Genomic DNA, 17,991 nt, shown 5'->3' on the forward strand with positions numbered 1-17,991 from the left:
CCAAAGGCAATTACTGGTTTATACTTGACTAGGGTAGGGTCCGATTGCAGTACAGAGGACCAGAGGACCATCTGCGGAAGGGGACCAACCGTGCAGCTCACAGAAAGGCTGCCTGGTCTACGGCTGACCAGTCACCTTGCCCTGGAGCAATCTCACAAACCGTTCTTCCGAAAGAACCAGAGAAAGTGAGCCCTTTTTTTCCCCAGGGGAAAGGAAGGCCAGGTAGAGGTGGGCTGCTTTTTGCTCATTTTCTTGCAAACCACACAGGGAGGTAAGTAGAATGCAACACAAGAGAAGAGAGGAGACAGCTGCCAGATGGTCTGGGAACTAGCCCAGGCAGCCGTCCAGGGGCAGAGAACACCAGGGCTGGGCACAGCGCTCACGGTGGGTGGGCTCAGCTGCGTAGCAGCTGTGTCATTTGAGGCAAGTCATTTTGTCTAAGCCTTCATGTCCTCATCTGTAAAAGAAAATTTCTAGATCCCAAAGTTATGGTAAAAACAAGAAGAAATGTTATTTCTGCTGTGTGGTTTAAAACTTGCTCATTAGGAGCCACAGTGTTTTGCCACAAACAAACTGAGTGGTTTGGAGAAGTCTCTGGGCTTCAGTATCCTTGTCTGGGGAGTGGGGACAAGCCATGCATTGCTCCCTCTCCTAACTATGGGTAGAGCAGGAAATAAAATGGTAACTGGGCAAGAGCTCTGCTGTGTTAGGTTCTGCAGATGCCAGGTACTCACACGTCCTCACACACGTCATCTCTCTAGAACTCGTACAACCTGCATTTAAAAGAAGGTTCCTTCTTCCTGCCCCCCTCCAGGATTATGGCAGGTGGCAAAGAAAAATGACCAGGTGCCAAGATGATGATGCCTTGGAATGAGGGAAGAACGCCCACGTGCCCCTAAGCGGAGACGCGGTTAGGCGTTAGTTGCCAAAGGAGCTCTGAAGCTGTGTGCGGCAGCAGGACACTCAGACAAACTCAGCTGAGCGGCTCACAGGCAACAATTCAGGGCTCACCAAGCTCGGCCCAACCTAGAGGGAAGCCTGCCACCTCCAGGCTGGCCCCCTTCCCTGAAGCCAGGGAAAACTGGCAGTCAGAACAGGCTGTTTAGCAGAGATGCTACGGTGCCCAGGGACACCTCCTGCACTTAGACCCCAAACCCTCCGTGCCCCTCCTTCCTCTCACCCAGTGATCCAAAGTGTCCCCAGTCTTCCTTCAGTCTGTTTCAAGTCATTTTTGAGACACCCCCATCACCATCCTCAGGCCAGACAGATGGTATACTCGCATAGCATTAGCTAAATGAAATCATAATTTCTCACTGATAGTAAAAAACAAGCTTCAAACACAAAAGCTTCCTCTGTTCATATAGCCACACCTCAGTTTTCCAGCCTGTCTTTGCAGTTTATTAAACAACTTTTCCACGTGGTCTGAAGAAAACAATCCTATTTCAGGCCAGGATATCTGCTCTAAAACGACCTCAGGTCAGAGGGCCTGGATTCCAGCACAGGAATCTAGGGCTGGCTTTTGAGCCTGTAGCACAACAGATCCTGTGATCCAGGGGGCGCTGGCTGGCGTGCAGGCCCCTAAGGCTCTGGCCGGGCTGCACCCCCTGCCTGCACAAGGTGCTCGCCTTCACTCCCTGCAGTGGGTAGTGGGAAGAGGCTTCATTCAGCACTGAACAGAGCTGGTTTCACTGACTCTAGCCCTTAACTCTGAGCCTGTTTTTCATCTGTAAAAGGAACCACCTCCACGAAGGTTGTCTGAGGAAGAATGTCCACATGCTTGGCACTGACAAAATACCAACTGGAGCATCATTCTTCCCTTCCTTTCTTCCATTACTGTTTCTTCAGTCTGCCCTCAGGCCAAAGTGACCTAACTGGAAGGCTGTTAATTTTCCTGGGACGTTTAGCTGACACTTGAATGCAGAGACCATCCAAACCATTAAAAAGTATCAAGGCAGGAGAAAGGGAAACAAAGCTGAGAGCCCGGGAGCTTGGGCAGTGCTGAGAGAAACGCCCCCTCAGCAGCCAGGCAGACCTTGTTAGCTCCTCAGTGGTAAAAAGAGATGACTTAGGACCTGCCCTCCAGCTAGGCTATGCTGATCAGACTTGCTTAACTAAGCTGCCTAGGCAGATAGTGGCCATCTCCACACTACCTACCAGCAGAGGCAGCACTGTACAAAAATGGCAAAGTTCTGCTCAGACAGACCAAGGTGCTCCTTAGAATAAGGAACAAGTAATTAAGATTTTAACATCTGACTGGTCAAAGCCAAAAGGCAAGCAAAGAAACAAAAGGCCCTCCCTCAACGTTGGCTCAATGAGGCAGTGATTCTACCCAACAGCCGCAACTGAGGAATGGGGTGACTTCTGCCAGGATGTTACATGACTTACCTCCTGGATTTAAGAAAAGCCTCTTGACTATAACACAAATCTATCTTATTTGCCTTTAAAGATAATACTCAGTCCTTTTCCAGTTTTTATAACCTGAGAGCATCACAAAAATCACAGTCTGTATTTCCCACTGATTTAGCTCACCTCCCACGATTCTTCAGAGGCTCCCGAGGTACATGCAGACAACGTGGACCAGGAAGGACAGCAGGCTGTACGCCCTTTATTCAATCCAACAGCGTCTATTTCACTGTCTACCCATTTTTCCTTTGGCTGAAAGCAGCTTCCCAACTGTGTCTAATTAGATAGAGAAAATGGATGGACAGAGAGATGGATGGCTGGATGGACATGTTTTTTCCAAAGATTAACAGAAAAGGAAGGCCTTGTGGTGTGACAAGTGCAGATTTCCACCCCCCACCCCACCCCCAACCCAAGTGTTGAAGCTAACTGGGAGAGAGAAACTGCAGGAATGCTAGTTAGAGAAGCAGCTGATTCAGTAGCCTTCTAAGCACGCATCTCCTCTTGCATTGCTGTGGTTTATAGTAACTTGCTTTATACCTGCCAACACTGGTGAGCTCTGAGTGTTGGATTCCAGGGCCAGCTGTAATCAAGCACACTCTTTTCTCTTACTATTGCACTGGTGGGAAACTTGGAATCAGCAGGTTGATAGTCTAAGCTCAGCCCTCTTTGAAGTTCTAAGCACACTCACCTCCCAAAGCAAGTTATCTACGAACCCCTGGCAGCAGATGGGCCACAGATTTAACTCTAGCACAGCACAAACGTGAGCAGTTTCATTCAGCAGGGATCCACAGTGCCTGCCCCACACTAGCTTTCTCACCACATTGGCTTTGTGCTTCCTAACCCCCAGATGGTAACAGTCCTCTCCCAAAGCCCAGGAGCACCCCAAACCCGTGAGCACTAAGGAACCAGCGCAGGTCCCCCTGGGCAGAACACACACTTGTTTCTCAGCTACCTGCCAGCACAGCCTGTCCTCCCTCCCATACTTATTAGCATCACCTCAGCCAATATGGTGAGAACAGTTATTTACTGAGTATTTACTAAGCACTATGTGCTATTCAAAGCACTTTATATAGATTAATTCACCTAATTCCCAAACCCCATGGAAATCTGCTGGAGAGAAATACTTTGGCCTGGATTCCCACATGATTTCTACTCTCTATTTCTAGCTGTGCTGTAAAGCTTACATAACCTAATTTGCATTATGGTGCTATTTTTAAAAACCTCCAAAGATTGCTGCTTCCAGCATCAATGGAAGCTGTTAGCTCCTACCTAAAATGATAATGTGGGAAAGGATATCTATTCTTACAAATAACTCAACTTGAATTCTTGACTTAAAGTAGTCTTTCTGGAAGACACTTAAGAAAGGAAAAGACTCATATAAGAAGTATTAGCTTGCGCTTTGTAAATAACTGCTAGAAACAAACACATCAATATTAAAACTCACCTCAGTGGTAAAAAGTTTCTTGGCTCTGCCTGGTTATTCCTTTACCACCCATCTCCCTTCCAGGCCTCCTAGTGACACTGAGAAATCTATGGTCCCTGGGTGGCATGGCGTCAGATCATCACAGAGTACAAGTCTGAATACAACAGAACATTTCTTCTGGATGATGTCAGAGAGACACCCAGCTGTAGCCCCGCCACCACCAAGGTGGCACCAGCACACACTGAATGGGAGTTACAGGAAGACCATTAACAGAGCTGGCTGTTTGCAGCTTTAAGTGCTCTTACTGTCTCTGGTCTGAAGAGCCCTAGACTGTCAGAAATTTAACTGCTTTGGGAGGGGGGAAAACCTCCTTAGTTCATTCCCCTAACTCACCAATGAAGAGTTGCCTTCACTGCAATTATTAATGAAATCTAAGAAACAGATTAGTTTTAATGAGTGATTAAAATTCCCCTCGTTTGTCATAAAAAAAATGTGGTCAGTGTTTGACCACTTTGTTCTTTCCTGTAATACAAAACAGCTTTAAAAGGACTTGAGTGTTGCCATTTCATTAAGTTCATGTACTTGGATAAAGGTCCGTGAACATAGAATAGAGATGGTTTCAGGTTCTCAAAACTGCCAAGGAAATATTTAAACAAGTGAATTTCCAGATGATGCCCATATTTCATTTATTAAATAATTTATAAATAAACTATTAACTAAGTCAATTACCTTTCAGTACTGCTAATGCATTATTTGTCTCCCAGACTAGGACATTTTTAGTAGTCCCAATTCTACCACCAAGGGGACTCTCCGACTTAAAACGCCCCCACTGGGCCGAGCCTGTTTGTTAGTACCCAGAGAAGGACCTGGCACATAATGGGCGCTCGCCATCTGGTCAGGACTGGAAAGTACTTGGTACTAGTCAGCTAGACCTCACTCAATCTTTTACCGATGCCAAAGCCACATTCAACATACATACAGATTCTGTATGGGGAAAAAAGTTGTTCAGTAACCTTCAAAGTTAGTAATAAAAAGAAAACTGCTACTTAGAGACAAATATAAAACAAATTCATTTTAATCTATATATATCAAATACAGCCTTAGCACAGCATCTAACACACATGAAATGCACTTATGGGATATACTAAATGAAGCAAATCCTCAGTAAAATATTTGGCCTAATCTTCACATTTTAAAAATGAGCTTCATAATGGTTAAGATGGGAAATAAATCGGCTACCTACCTAACCTGGAAAAGAGATGAAGTGCCTTGTGTCTATTTGGTCTCTGCAGACTGGGTATTTACCATTCTGAGACTCACCAACATTGGTTCTGCAAATAGCTTAACTCAGTCAATATTTTTCCATAGTTACCTTTAATATTTTGGGTTTTTTTTTCATTTTCTATTGCTTATTTTTTTATGGCTTCTTGCTGCTGTTGTATTAGAGCATACAACACAGATCAAAGATTTTCATTTCTCAAAGAAGTTTCTCTCCTTGAGAAATTGGCACTTTGACCCTTGGGTTGTGGAACACCCACATGGAAATGGGTCCTACCGGCACTGTTACCAATCTTGCTGCTTCTGCAATTCCAGCACTGTGGCCAAAAAAGTGCCCTGACATTAAAATCTTCTTAGGTAAATTCTTCCCACCACCGAGTTCTTTTATTTTTAAATAGGTACATGTGTGTAATTCACATATATAAGTTCCTACACATATACACTTAACTCAGCAAAAGTAAAATGTTTCTCATAAATAGAAAATAATTACAAGGGTATTGAAACAAATGCTGAAAATAACTTATTTTACATTTACATCATAAAAAGTTTAAAGGTGATGTGATGACATAAGACCTATGAGATCAAATACATCATATGTGATTGTCGTATATGCATGTTGTGTTCGATTTTTAATTATTTTTCTCTTTAATCAGAAAATAAAAGAGCTTACCTTTGTATACTGAGACCACAGCTTACAGTCACTATTATCTCAGCCTATTTTATACAAGTGATATGGCTACGAAGGTCCGAAGAGAACGAGAATAAAGTGAGATAAACGTGCTGAAAACTGCTTAAAAGTATTAACCTGAAATACACAGAGGGTCCAACACCAGTTTTAAAAATACATTAACCATGTATTCCCAACTCTTCAATTAATAACGGTGACTGACTGATTCAAGATTTTCAAACATTCATCCAAATTTTAAGAAAAGAAGAAAAGGCTTATACCAGCAAAATCTATCAGTGATCTGTCCTCCAGGGGAACAACTTGAGAGAGACTACACAACCACAGAGCCCCTCACCGCGCCGTGCCATGCAGGGCCTGGAGCCAGCAGGAGGTCTGTGGGGAAGTCTACTGGACCAATTCCCTTGCACGAGAGCTGGGGTGCTCCTGCAGCCTGAAGAAACGCAGGTTGCAGGCGGCTTTGTGGGCTGGGTGCCAACCCCATGCAAAGGATATGGCTTCAAGGAGGAACCCCCCATCTCAGAAATGGTAACAGCGCTACGTGGTCAGAAATGCAACTATTCAATTTGTGCACTAAAAGTTTAAAATCTGTCAGAGGATGTACAGCTCCCACACTAATTCTAAGTTCTACATTGCTACCTAACAAGAAACTATGCTAAGAGGGCTTAAGTACAGATATTGCTATGTTTCCAAAGGAAAACTTTTAAAACAGACACATTGGCTTTGGATAAAATATTGCTCTTCTTTAAAATGCTCAGTCATTGCTTTCCAAAAGAAGGTGTCAGACTGGTGTATCTATCTGAAAGCTGGAAGCCTCAAGGGGTCACATTGCTCTAAGACTAAGACATAGATATTGCCATTTCAAGCCAGACAACCTGATGGTTCTAGAAGTCAGAGAAGAAATCTTGAGGGCCCAAGTGAATAATAAATGGTGCGACGCTCAGAGGCTGGCAATAGGGTCTGTCAATGAAAAAACCACCTACAGTGGAGAAAAGAGCAGAGAAGCAAAACTTTACGTTAATTCCACAGAATTTGGTGAAGCCAAGAGCTTCATTTATATTTCTCTGCTCTTTCAGCTGTAAGTGGAATTTTCATTACAAAATGGAGGGGTGGGAACGGCAAAAGGTGTGTGGGGGGACACTTAATTCATTACAGAATTTGAACAGTTGAACTTGCATGGTTACCACTTCTAACAAAGGACTGACAGCTCAATTATTTTAAGTAAAGCAGAGAAATGTAAAAGTTTGCAGCAACTGGGCAGGTTTACAACATGGTTAGTAACTTCCAACAAACAACAAAATTAAAAAAAAAGGACTTGGTAGAAACCATTTGAAATGACTGCCATCATGTTGGAAAACAGCACAGCTCCCTTTTCGCCATTACAGAGAGGTTGACTTATGAAGCTGAGTCAGCTATTTTAAAAGAATTTTCTAAAGAAATCTCCAGAGAGATTCCAGCTTGGAATGCAAATTTGACTATCAATTTCAAATAACAATACAGCTGCAGCTGCCAATTAATAGTATTCCACCAACAGAGAGAACTATTGTAAATATTTAATTAATAAAAACTGGACACTACCAGCCATGCTTTTTCTTCTCAGTGATGGCTCTGTTTCACCCATAGGTCAGCAAAATGAATCAATGAGACATGAAAACTCCCAGCTGAAATGGGCCCTCTGGTTTATGTCTAGCCACTAATGCACAGGATGAGAATGATAAATTCACAGCTATTTCTAGCAAGTGATGAGGTTTTATTAAAGTATCACCCACCACTAATAAAGACAAAAGGTCAAGGAGCAGAAGTAACAAATAAGCCATTGGGTAATAAATAAAACCTGAGAAGTGACACATTTATTTTGAACTGCCCCTTTCATTCTCATTTAGCAGTTCCCCAAAGAAACCTGTACATAAATTTGCCATATTTTGTGAAGCCCATTCTCACTGATGGGCACTGTTCAGCTCTGAAGAACATAATTTAAGAGGGAAGAGGAAAGCTAATTCCTACTACAATTGGACACTTTAAGGCACAGAAACTTATAAGTATCCACAGGACCACACAGTCGCCTTCATGGGGGTGAGTACCTTAATGAAACCATGACCTTCCAGTAACACCAGAGGCTTTCCAAACAAGGTGAGAGTGCAGGTGAAGGCATAGTCTGCACCCTTTACAGAACAGCGCAATGTTACCAACTGATCATTTGTCACCAGCTTAATCAGACAAATTTTAAGAAAAACTTAAAAATAAATGCTGACCCATGGCTGAAACCTGTCACTTTTCACAGCAGCACTCAACAAGAACTGGGACAATTGAAGAGCAAGTTTTTATGGGGACCCTGTTGCTGCTTTAGATTCTGATGTAATTGAAGAGGAAAAGAGACGCTTCAATGAAGCCCAAAAAAATCACTAATCTTCTGTCTGCATGAAAAAAGCCAGGGCATAAACACAGTATCTTACAGAGTGAAGAAGGCCACAAGAACAAGAGAGGATGATTGATCCGATTAATTTATTGGTTTTTAAAACTTGGAAATTCGGAAACTAATCACATTCCTCCTTCCCCATCTCTGGGTAGTGCCATCATTTTAATAAGCAATGCTCAGATAACAGAATATACCTTTATCATGGGAATGCCCTTGTACAGCAGGAGTACAAAGAGCTTACAAAGTAAATAGGACTGGCTCAAACTAAAAATCGCCTTTGCTTTGTTTTAGCAGTTTGCTTACAAATGAGTGGGTTTCTAGGGCTAAGTTATTATTAATTTTCAATTCGTTGTAATTTGATACCAAAACATATAAAAAATAAAAAGCTAAAACAATATTCAAACCCATATTTTATTGGCTTTAATTACACACTTCAGTATTTACAAAGTTAAAGTTTAAAGGAAAAGTCTATTGTATTAAAAAAAAATAACTACAGCCCAATTAAAGTGCCCTGGGGCAAATACGGATCAGTCAGCTAAGAATCAATTGGCTGCATCAGGAACCAGGCAGTACTCTGTGTTACAACAAAGCAGTTTATTTGTGATCAGTGTTTGAGACTCTATACATCCTTCACAAATTTAATTTTACATAATCTGATACTCCTCTTAAAACTTAAGCTTTAACTGCTAGACTTATTTCCCTAGAACAGAAGGGCTGGTATAAGTTATTTTCCGAAATGAGGTACCGTTTCACAGAACTAGTTTCTTTTTTTGTTTTCAAGTTTTAGAGAACTAAATTTGCATTTGTTAAAATCAAAAAGTAGGAAAGATGTTCTTTACAAATAATTTTGATCAAATATGTGTTCAAAGAAAGCAGAATAAAAAGGCTTTTTCTCTAACATTCTGTATTGTACTGTATTGTTGTTCAATAGGAATTAGCTTCTGTCATTTGCTAAAAGAATGAATAGTGGGGAACAGGGTATGTTGGGAATTTCATAACGGGTAACAGAACCATTCTCTTGGGTAAACCTACAGAGAAAAGAAACGGAGAGGACTCCAAATAAGTTTGATAATCCAATAAAAAATTTCAGGTTAAAAAAAAACAGTAATTATCATTAACCTTTTCCAGATCAGTCAGTCAACATGTACCATTTTGGAAGAGACTCACAAATGTCTCACATATCTCCCATTTTGAAATGGCACTTAATAGTTTGATAATTAGTATCTTCCACTCAAAATTAAGATGGCTACATCATAGAAAGAGTGCTATTCAGAAAATAATTTCATTTGGTGAGCTGCCATTAATTCTAAAGATCAAAAGTAATGCAATTGATTAATATTCTAAAGTGACTCTAGAAATCCATATTGTTGCTCAGTTTGGTGCATTACATATTTCAGGAGAAAAAGGGGTTGTCAAGATTCACAGCACAGCTTTCTGTGCAGCCTCAGCTCCAACTGGAGTCATGACCAGGCATTTACCTTCTTAATGGCTATTGCCAATATTGGCATGGCAAATCTGGAAAGATTAATTACTTTCTTAATTTTGTAATTAATGAGTTCTTGTGGCCTCACAAACTTCTGCATACTCAAGCATGATTTGAAATCTGCTCTTATTTCTAGTCTGATATTTAACCTATGGAGAAATCACAAAGCAGCAACAGCAGGTATTCAAGAGCACCAGATGATCAGAAGGAAATCACCTCACATGCAACAGCTTTACAAAGGCCAAAAGACATATTTACCTTACAGCCAAAATAAAGCATTGTTTTAGTAGGCTGGCATCACGGTAACATTTAAAAACCAAATCTTTTATGTGAAAAATGGGGGCATCAAATTTCACCAGCTTTGGAAGTCAGTTATATGGCACTTCTGCAGTGAGAGCTCGGGGCCCACAGGGTGAAGGTATAGTGTTAGAGGACAAGGAGGAACAAGAGAAAAAAAAAAAGACTGAGGAAAAACGTGAATGTAGTTTAGATATCAAAGTGTTAGAAAAGGAAAAATTAAGCTTTAGCAAAACTGTTCGTGAAATTTCTCATGTCTATGAGAAAGACACAGACTCAAGAACCTGCACTAGGAGGCAGATGCTTTGGTGCTCACACAGGACGTATCACAATGAGTCTGGTGTGTCAGAATGTATTTGGATAAACTGACCAGACCTAATTCACCTGAAGGATGAGGTGGTCAGAGTATCCGGAAGTCGGCTGAATGGTAAAAGCAAATGGTCAAATCAAAAGGAGCTAGAGAGTTTGAACTGAGAAGAACTTCCAGGTGGAAGCAAATTCTTGAATGAGTCCCCAGTTCCTAGTCACCTCACATCTGAGACTGTGGGGAGGAGGGCGAAGCCTCAGTCAAACCTCAGTGTGCCAAAGGAGACCTTCAGGCACTGGATGAAACCCCAGACTCTGCACTCTGCCTCAGAGAAAACTCACCCCAAGTGTTTGACCCTTGCAGCTTCTCCACATCCTTCCAGGATATAAACTATCTATCTTGATGGAGAAAGTGGTCAACTGTTTACTCTCTACTTATTTCTACAGTTATGAAATCAGATGAAGATTAAATTTAGCAGGGCCTTAAGGACCCATAATCACAACAAAATGGAAAAGCTAATGCATGAAGAGAACAAGCATAATGATGGCATGGTACTTTCAAGGTCCGTCCTTCTGTGCACATGCATGTCCAGCCTGGAGTCGCACTGGTACACCTATGCTCAAGTGTGCACATTCACACGCAGCATGCTCTCGCACATGCGTGTACACACACACTTGCTCTCTTCTCTCAATGACAGACATCTTGCATACGGTTAATCCTATCACGTGTAGCACCGGAGTGAGGAAAAATGTCTAAGACGGCATATCACTGACTCCAAACCTATTGCCTCCATTGCCACATAAACCTCATTCAAAAGTTATCCAAAGGGCCAGTAAGGTTTATTTCTGCATTTGCTTTTATGTTTTATTTTCGGAGGGAGAAGAGACACTCCTGTGGCTTTCTAACATGTACTATAGACTTTCTGTAACAAGCACTTCAGTAACACTGCTGGTGACACCCCTCGGTCACCTCTCTAGTACCTGTTCACTCCACTTCTAAGGAAAACTTATGGAAAAGGATGATGGCTACAAAACTGAAGTGAGCATTTCCTATCCCCACCTCAAATCACCCACAGTTCACACAGTTTCAAACCAGAAACTGAAATATAGCTATAAAACTGGCAGACAGCCAAGCGAGAAACTGGGAATGGCCCTTCAGTAGCCTTTGAATGGAGTGTAAGTTGGCTGTAAGAAGAACCACTTAAAATATTTAATTTCAGTATGGTCAGAAACAGGCAATTAGAACAAGCAGGCCTTCAATCAGGCAAAGCGGAGGGAAGAGCAACTCCAACCAAACCAAGAACCACAAGGTTGTGTTACTTTTCAAAGGGAATTTAAGTGGGGTCACTAGAATGAACTGGTCTGAGATCCTCCCATTCACATAAGGAAACCCTAGATACAAGCTGGGCTCTGTATTGCTGGGAAGAGTCACTAAGAGGAGAAATCGGTAAGGCAGTGTACATACCATAGGCAGGGGCAGCTGTGCTGTAACCGTAAGGTGTTCCATAGCCTAGTGCAAAGAAGGAGAGAGCACATCAGTCCAGGACAAGCAGCAGCCGGCACTGGCCCAGTTCGCAGATACCATGCCTAGCACCTCGGGCTCTAAGGGTTCTTCCAGATATTGGATGAATGAGAACTATGCCAATGACCTTTGTCTACATATCCCTCCATGCCTGCTTAGAGCAGAAGCTTCTTACCATGGCCTACAAGGCTCTAACCTACCAGGCCATCCAGTGTCTCTTTCTCACTCCCTTACCACACTGTAATTGACTATTATCGACTCCTTATCTGTGTTCCCCACTAGGGTGGCAGAGACCAAGTCTCACACATTTTTGCACCACCTCAACCTAACAAAATGTCTGGCACAGTTACCACTCATTAAACATAATTTGTTGAACAAAGGGAACACTTAAAGCCACTCAAATTACCAATTTCTCAAAGTTGGAAAACAGAACATTGTAGGTCTCTTTTGAGAAAGTAGTGACACAGCAGGCAGAAGCCTCAACTACCACTAAAAAGGGCATATAGATCAGGTTGTGGGCGTGACGGCAAGGTCCATCCGGATTCCTGGTGCCAACAAAAGGGTTGGTCTCTCAGTAAATGTTGGCAAAAATGACATTAGCATCTGATGCCTATGACAAACACTAATCAATAGAACAAGTACAAAAACACAGAAGATTTGCACTAGTTTCTTCGATGTTCTTAACCACACAACTTCTGAATTGCCATTTTCTCATCTGTAAAATGGGAAACTTTACAAGCTACTTTACAGTATTGTAGGACTTACAAATACTACCATCTTTACTCTTTCAGTAAAACAACTTTTAAAATATCCAAATGCTAAATCACTTGTGTAAATTGCTAGGAAAACTTGGTTTCTAAACTAGAACAAGAGCACAAAATCTACATGGGCCCTTCACACTGCTTACCCAAAACAAATCAGGTTTTTAAATATTACAATCCCCTTTTCTATAATTATTTCTGTTGCTCAGAATTGTTTTTTACCTCCTTCTCTAGCTGACCAACTGCAACTCATCCTTTAGATCAGGACTAAATATCACCTCCTCTGTGAAGTTTCCTAGGCTTGCAGTTCACTCTGTTGCCCCCCAGTGTTATAGCTCACATCACACTGCATGGTATCTCCTCAAGTGTCTGCTGCACTCCATCTGACCCCAAGCGCTCCCTGAGGCAGACGCTAGGTCAGTCATCTTTGAACGCCCAGTTCCAAATCTCTTATTTGAGACAAATACTCAAATGTATGCTGAGTAAGTAAACTGCTTTCAAGGCATAACTGAAACATTTTCTCAGAGACGAAAAATTTCACTCTAAGTCTTAAGGCATATAAAACTGGGGGCAGTGCAACTTAGCCTTGGTGGTTTGTGCTCACTCAATCAAGTATTTCAAAAGGACACAATGCAGTGAAAATAAACAGTAGGAACAGTATCTGAGGCCCAAAGAGAAATCAATGCTTAAGATGGTTGTCTATGAAATCTATTTCAGGAAAAGGTATCTGGTTGGCTAAGGTTACAGTTTCAAGGGTTTCCCCAAACCTCCTTCCAGAGATGAGATGAACTACAACTGCTGAACAGGCCACCAATCAGGTCGCTGGGGTTCTAGCCCAGACCTCACCTTTCACTAGCTAGGTGACTCTGAATTATGCCTGTTAGTCAACCTCTCTGAGCCTTAGTCTTCTACAGTAATTGAGTTGGCAGGGGAATGTAATTAAAATACTACAGTTGCTGCTGCACAGAATACATTCAGCAAATGGCTTGTAACCTGGTCATAATCTAAAGTGACCTAACTGAATCTTCTCTAGGTTATAAAATAACTTTATTTTTAAAAGCTGCAGGGGACAGGCCTTTCACGAAGTCAATGCAATGACATGAGAAGCTACTATAGAGCAAAAGGACCTGGCAACAACAGACGCAAGGGCCCCTTTCATGAGAGCTGCCACCCAATGAAGGCTGCTCCCCACTCCAGTGGAAGGAGACATTCCCAGCCCAAGCAGCCACAGACACAACCAGATAAAGCTCCAAATGATCAAAGGAAAGAAAGTTCATCTCAATAAATTGTCTATTATTGTTTAAGGAAAAACTGCTTCCTTTAAATAACGCATTCAGTGAAGCAAAAAATACTAAGTTTCAGTAGAAACAAACGCACAGAAAAAAATCTTTATTTTGGACACACAAACTGTATCAAACTTACATACTATGAGCTCTTTCTCCCTCATCTCCCTCCCTGCGTGCTCACCCTTCAGAGTCCCTGTTTTCTAAAGCAGCACAATCATCCAACCCAGTTCTTCGAGCTAAAAATCCTGGGACTTATCCTAAAGCTCTCACTTTTTCATCCTCCACATTAAATCCATCAATTCTGCTTCTGAAGTACTCCTTCAATCTGTTCGCTTCTTGCCACCCATGTCCTCCCCACACCTGGTACTGGAGATACCTCCACTGTCTCTTCTAACTTGTCTTGTCACACCTACTTCTGACCCTACAATCTAGTCTTCACCCTATTGTGATCTTTACAAATAATGTCTGATCTTGACACTTTTCTCCTGTTTTAGAACCCTCATGACTTCCCACTGCACTCAGGATTCTAAGACCAAAATTCTAAGACCATGGCCTCCAAGACTGGAACTGAGCCTCCAGCTTTAGCTCAAATCACTCCCACCTCAAACCCCAAACACAGTGCTCTCCACACTACATTGTGGCTGCCTTCTAACTCTTCAAATGAGCCAGATTCCCGACTACCAGCATGAGAGGGTCTCTGCACATGCTGTTCCCTGTGTGCAACACTCTCCCAAGCCAGTCTTTCCTGAGTTAATGCCTACTCATCCTTTAAAGTTCAGTTCAAATGTCACTTCTTCAGGAAAGCCTTCAGGGATCCCACAGCCTAGATCAAATTTCTCAGCTACAGTTTCTCATAGCATCATGTTCCTCTCCTTTGTGGAGATCATCTCAGTTTACAATTGTGATTGACTGATTGATTGGTATGTCTCACCGTTAGACCATAAACTATACGAGAGCAAATCCATGTCTGGTGTGTGCCAAATCAGGCATACAATATTTGAATAAGCAAGTATGCTCTCCATATGACACATCTTTGAGCTATGCACCTATGGGATCAACTTCTACAAATATAATTCCAATGCCATATTATCCACAGAAGTTCCCAATCAGCCTATTCTAATTCTTAGAAAAAAAAACAACAACACAATCTAAGTGAACTTCTTAGGAGTGTTACATAAAAAATAATGATAAGACAAGACCCAATTCTTACAACGATTTCACCTTGATCAACAAATGTAAGTGGTTTCTTGTCAAGTTAAAAGTTCCATACTTTCAATATTGCAGAGAGCTTGATTTTAATGATAGCTGTATGTCTACCGCTAAAATGACATAAGGATTAGACCAGAATGCAAACAGAGAGCATCCTTCCCATCTTCTCAAGCCAGTGGTGAAATGGGAAGAATATAATCTTTGGAACTGCAGACACCTACATTCAAATCTTCGTTCTGCTATTTACTAGATGTCACACACTGAACTAGTTGCCTTATCTCCCTAATCCTTAGTCTCCTCACCTGGAAAATGGGAGTAATTTCTACTTGAAGAAACTGTGAAGATTAAAAACACTTAAGTATAATCATTTATAGTAAGCCCCAAATAAAGAAGTTTTTTTCTCTTTCTGTACTTACTTAGCTTTTGATGATTAAAGAAATCATCTGAGTTAAAGAAATGCTGATAATGCCAGGCCTCACCCTAATTAAGTAGCCAGTTTCCAGCAGTTTTTCTCTCCCATTATATCTAACCTGTCTTCAATGTCCCCACCAGATACACCCTGCTCAGATGTCTGAACTCCTCAATCCATGGAATAGCTTTTAGATTCCTCATTGCCAATATGTCCCCTCAACCAACGGCAATATTCCTCATCTGTCACCTCACTCCAGGAAGCCTCTAGTCACTCAGCAGATTTCAGAAGAAAATCTATGGCATTCTGCAACTCTCTCGAGTTTCTATGCACACCAATCTTATACCTCTGTTATATTTCCAGAGACTGTAACCTAGAAAATAAAGGAGATGCTGTGCTTCAAATGTTGGTGCAGACAAGGAGGCAGACCTCTTACCGGTTGTACTATACCTGGAGCTATGTAGCCAGGAGCAGCTGTGGCCCCAACAAAAGCTCCCCTTGTTAGAGTTCCTCTTCCTCTGCCCCGAACAGCTTGGACTGCTGCAGACACAGCTGTATTCACAACACCCTTTGCCTATTAAAAATAACACATTTTCATGACTGTGAGCAATAAGAACTGTGATCCCATCATCTCTGTAATGTACAACTTCTATGAGAAACTTGAGCCTGTAGATGAGACAATGAGTTGGTCTCTGACCCTGAACTTTCTATTATCATCTATAAAATGAAAATGACACCTACCTTACAGAGTTGTTTTGGAAAATACGCCAGCACATAAAATTATACAAATAACTTCCTCTCTTTTCACTTGAGGGTTACCCAGAAAGAGTTCATTTTCTACACACACATTTCAGCAAATTACATCCAGTTATTTTAGGCCTGACTGAAATAACTACAGACACTTGATACTTAGGTTTGAAATCCACTGAATCCTCCATCTTCAGATGCAAAGTACCACAACAACAAAGCACCTAGATTTAGCTCTGAAACTAGGTGAGATTTAAAGAAAAAGACTTAAGACAGGAAGTCCAACAACATGGATGCCAGTTCCTACTCTTAAGTAACTGTGACCTCAGGAAAGTCATGTGATTTCTTTGAGCCTGTTTCTTCTGCTGTGTGTGTGTGGGGGGTACACATATCAATCACTAAATTAGTAAATAAATGTCCCTTTAAAGTCCCTTCCTGCTCTAATATGCAGTGGGACTGGTAAAGTCACATTACTCTATGGGAGTCTCCCCACTAATTATAAAATGAGGATAATGATACCCACTCTGTTCTCCTTACTGCAGAGCAGAAAGAGCAACTGAGAATATGGATATAAAACTGAAAAGTAGAAGACATAAGTTAAGGAGTAACAGTACAGAGGACTGCTAAAACATCCCACTCTAAACTGAAGTTTTAATAAAATCAAAGGCTATCTAGTTTTGAATTAAGTTTTATGCTGATTTTTAATATAAAGATGCAACAAAAATTCAAGCTAGAAACTACTAAAATTCCCTACTTACACCTACAGTGAGGGGAAGACAGTGCAGAGCCTCAAAGCTCACTGAGAAAGTCACTAGTCCCTCAGCCAGCTTTAACTGTCTGAGCATACACACACTTATCTCACATGGAAAACCATCCCCTTGCACTCCTCACACGACGGCCTCTAACCATTAGCACGACTGGGCAGAAGACAGTCTCAAAGTCGAATGTACCGAGCACAGGAAACTGCCATTTTTCCTTTTTGGTTGAAAAAAGTCCAACCCACACATCCAAAATAGTCTGCTTCTTGGCTGTCAGGCACATTGAACACATGATCTCTAACTTCTAGTATGGAAAATTTCTAAAAATGAGTAAAGTTCATGCAGACGTCTGTTTTTTAAATGCAGCTTAGTCCAAAGGAGTCAGGAAGCAATCTGGCAGTAGGAGAATGACTGCGCCAAGTCAAGCTCACGTTTACCAGAACCAAACCAGACCACCTAATGAGCATCTGCACAAAGGCCTTTCAAACACTAAAATTAACTGACCAAATACAAGATGTAACCCACGGGAAAAACACACCAAAATAAACAAGGTAACAGTTATCTTTCTGCTAATTTAGAACATATTCTAGAAGATTTTGGGAAAAGAAAACCCACCTGTTCTCTCTCTACATGTGCACCACTGCAATTTAAACATTTTATTTCTATTTCATCTCAGTAAAAGTTAGTTATCCTTGTTTATACTTGAATCCTAGAATTTAAGCAGTGTATTATATAGTAAGTACAAGAAGTTTAAATGAACACAAAACAAGTTTCTAAAATGGATATAATATTCAATAGTAGAATGCCATGGTCTTTGGAGGCAGAAAAATCTGGTTTTAAAGGAAATGTCTACCGTTAATTAGTTATATCACTACAGGCAGCATCTTAATTTCTTTGGGCCTCATTTCCTCATCTATAAAATGAGATAATTTCTACCCTTCCATAATGGATTTAGCATATGTAAAATAAACTAAACAAACTGTGTAACAGAATCTTTAATAATCCAAG

General features: G+C 41.3%; 2 protein-coding genes across 19 annotated transcripts in view; one reads left to right on the top strand and one right to left on the bottom strand.

The window, feature by feature from the left end:
* RABGAP1 (RAB GTPase activating protein 1) overlaps nt 1–3,864 on the top strand; it is a 163,965-nt gene extending 160,101 nt beyond the window's left edge. For all 3 annotated transcript variants that reach the window (XR_008996627.1, XR_008996629.1, XR_008996628.1), the window contains 2 exons: nt 815–1,639; nt 1,678–3,864. The gene's annotated coding sequence lies outside the window, so the exon portion shown is untranslated. The remainder of the gene's footprint in view (nt 1–814; nt 1,640–1,677) is intronic.
* Nucleotides 1–17,991, bottom strand: part of STRBP (spermatid perinuclear RNA binding protein) — a 177,964-nt gene that overhangs the window by 9,263 nt on the left and 150,710 nt on the right. For 4 of the 16 annotated variants that reach the window (XM_036914007.2, XM_057499016.1, XM_057499017.1 and 1 more), the window contains exons 16-18: nt 15,929–16,052; nt 11,757–11,801; nt 5,927–6,768 (exon numbers count right to left, since the gene is read on the bottom strand). In XM_036914007.2, the coding sequence (XP_036769902.1) occupies nt 6,674–6,768; nt 11,757–11,801; nt 15,929–16,052 (264 nt within the window). In that variant the 3' untranslated portion in view covers nt 5,927–6,673. The other 12 variants (XR_008996632.1, XR_008996631.1, XR_008996630.1 and 9 more) reach the window with 12 other exon arrangements.

The sequence above is a fragment of the Manis pentadactyla genome, chromosome 3, assembly GCF_030020395.1.
Source record: "Manis pentadactyla isolate mManPen7 chromosome 3, mManPen7.hap1, whole genome shotgun sequence".
NCBI lineage: Eukaryota > Metazoa > Chordata > Mammalia > Pholidota > Manidae > Manis > Manis pentadactyla.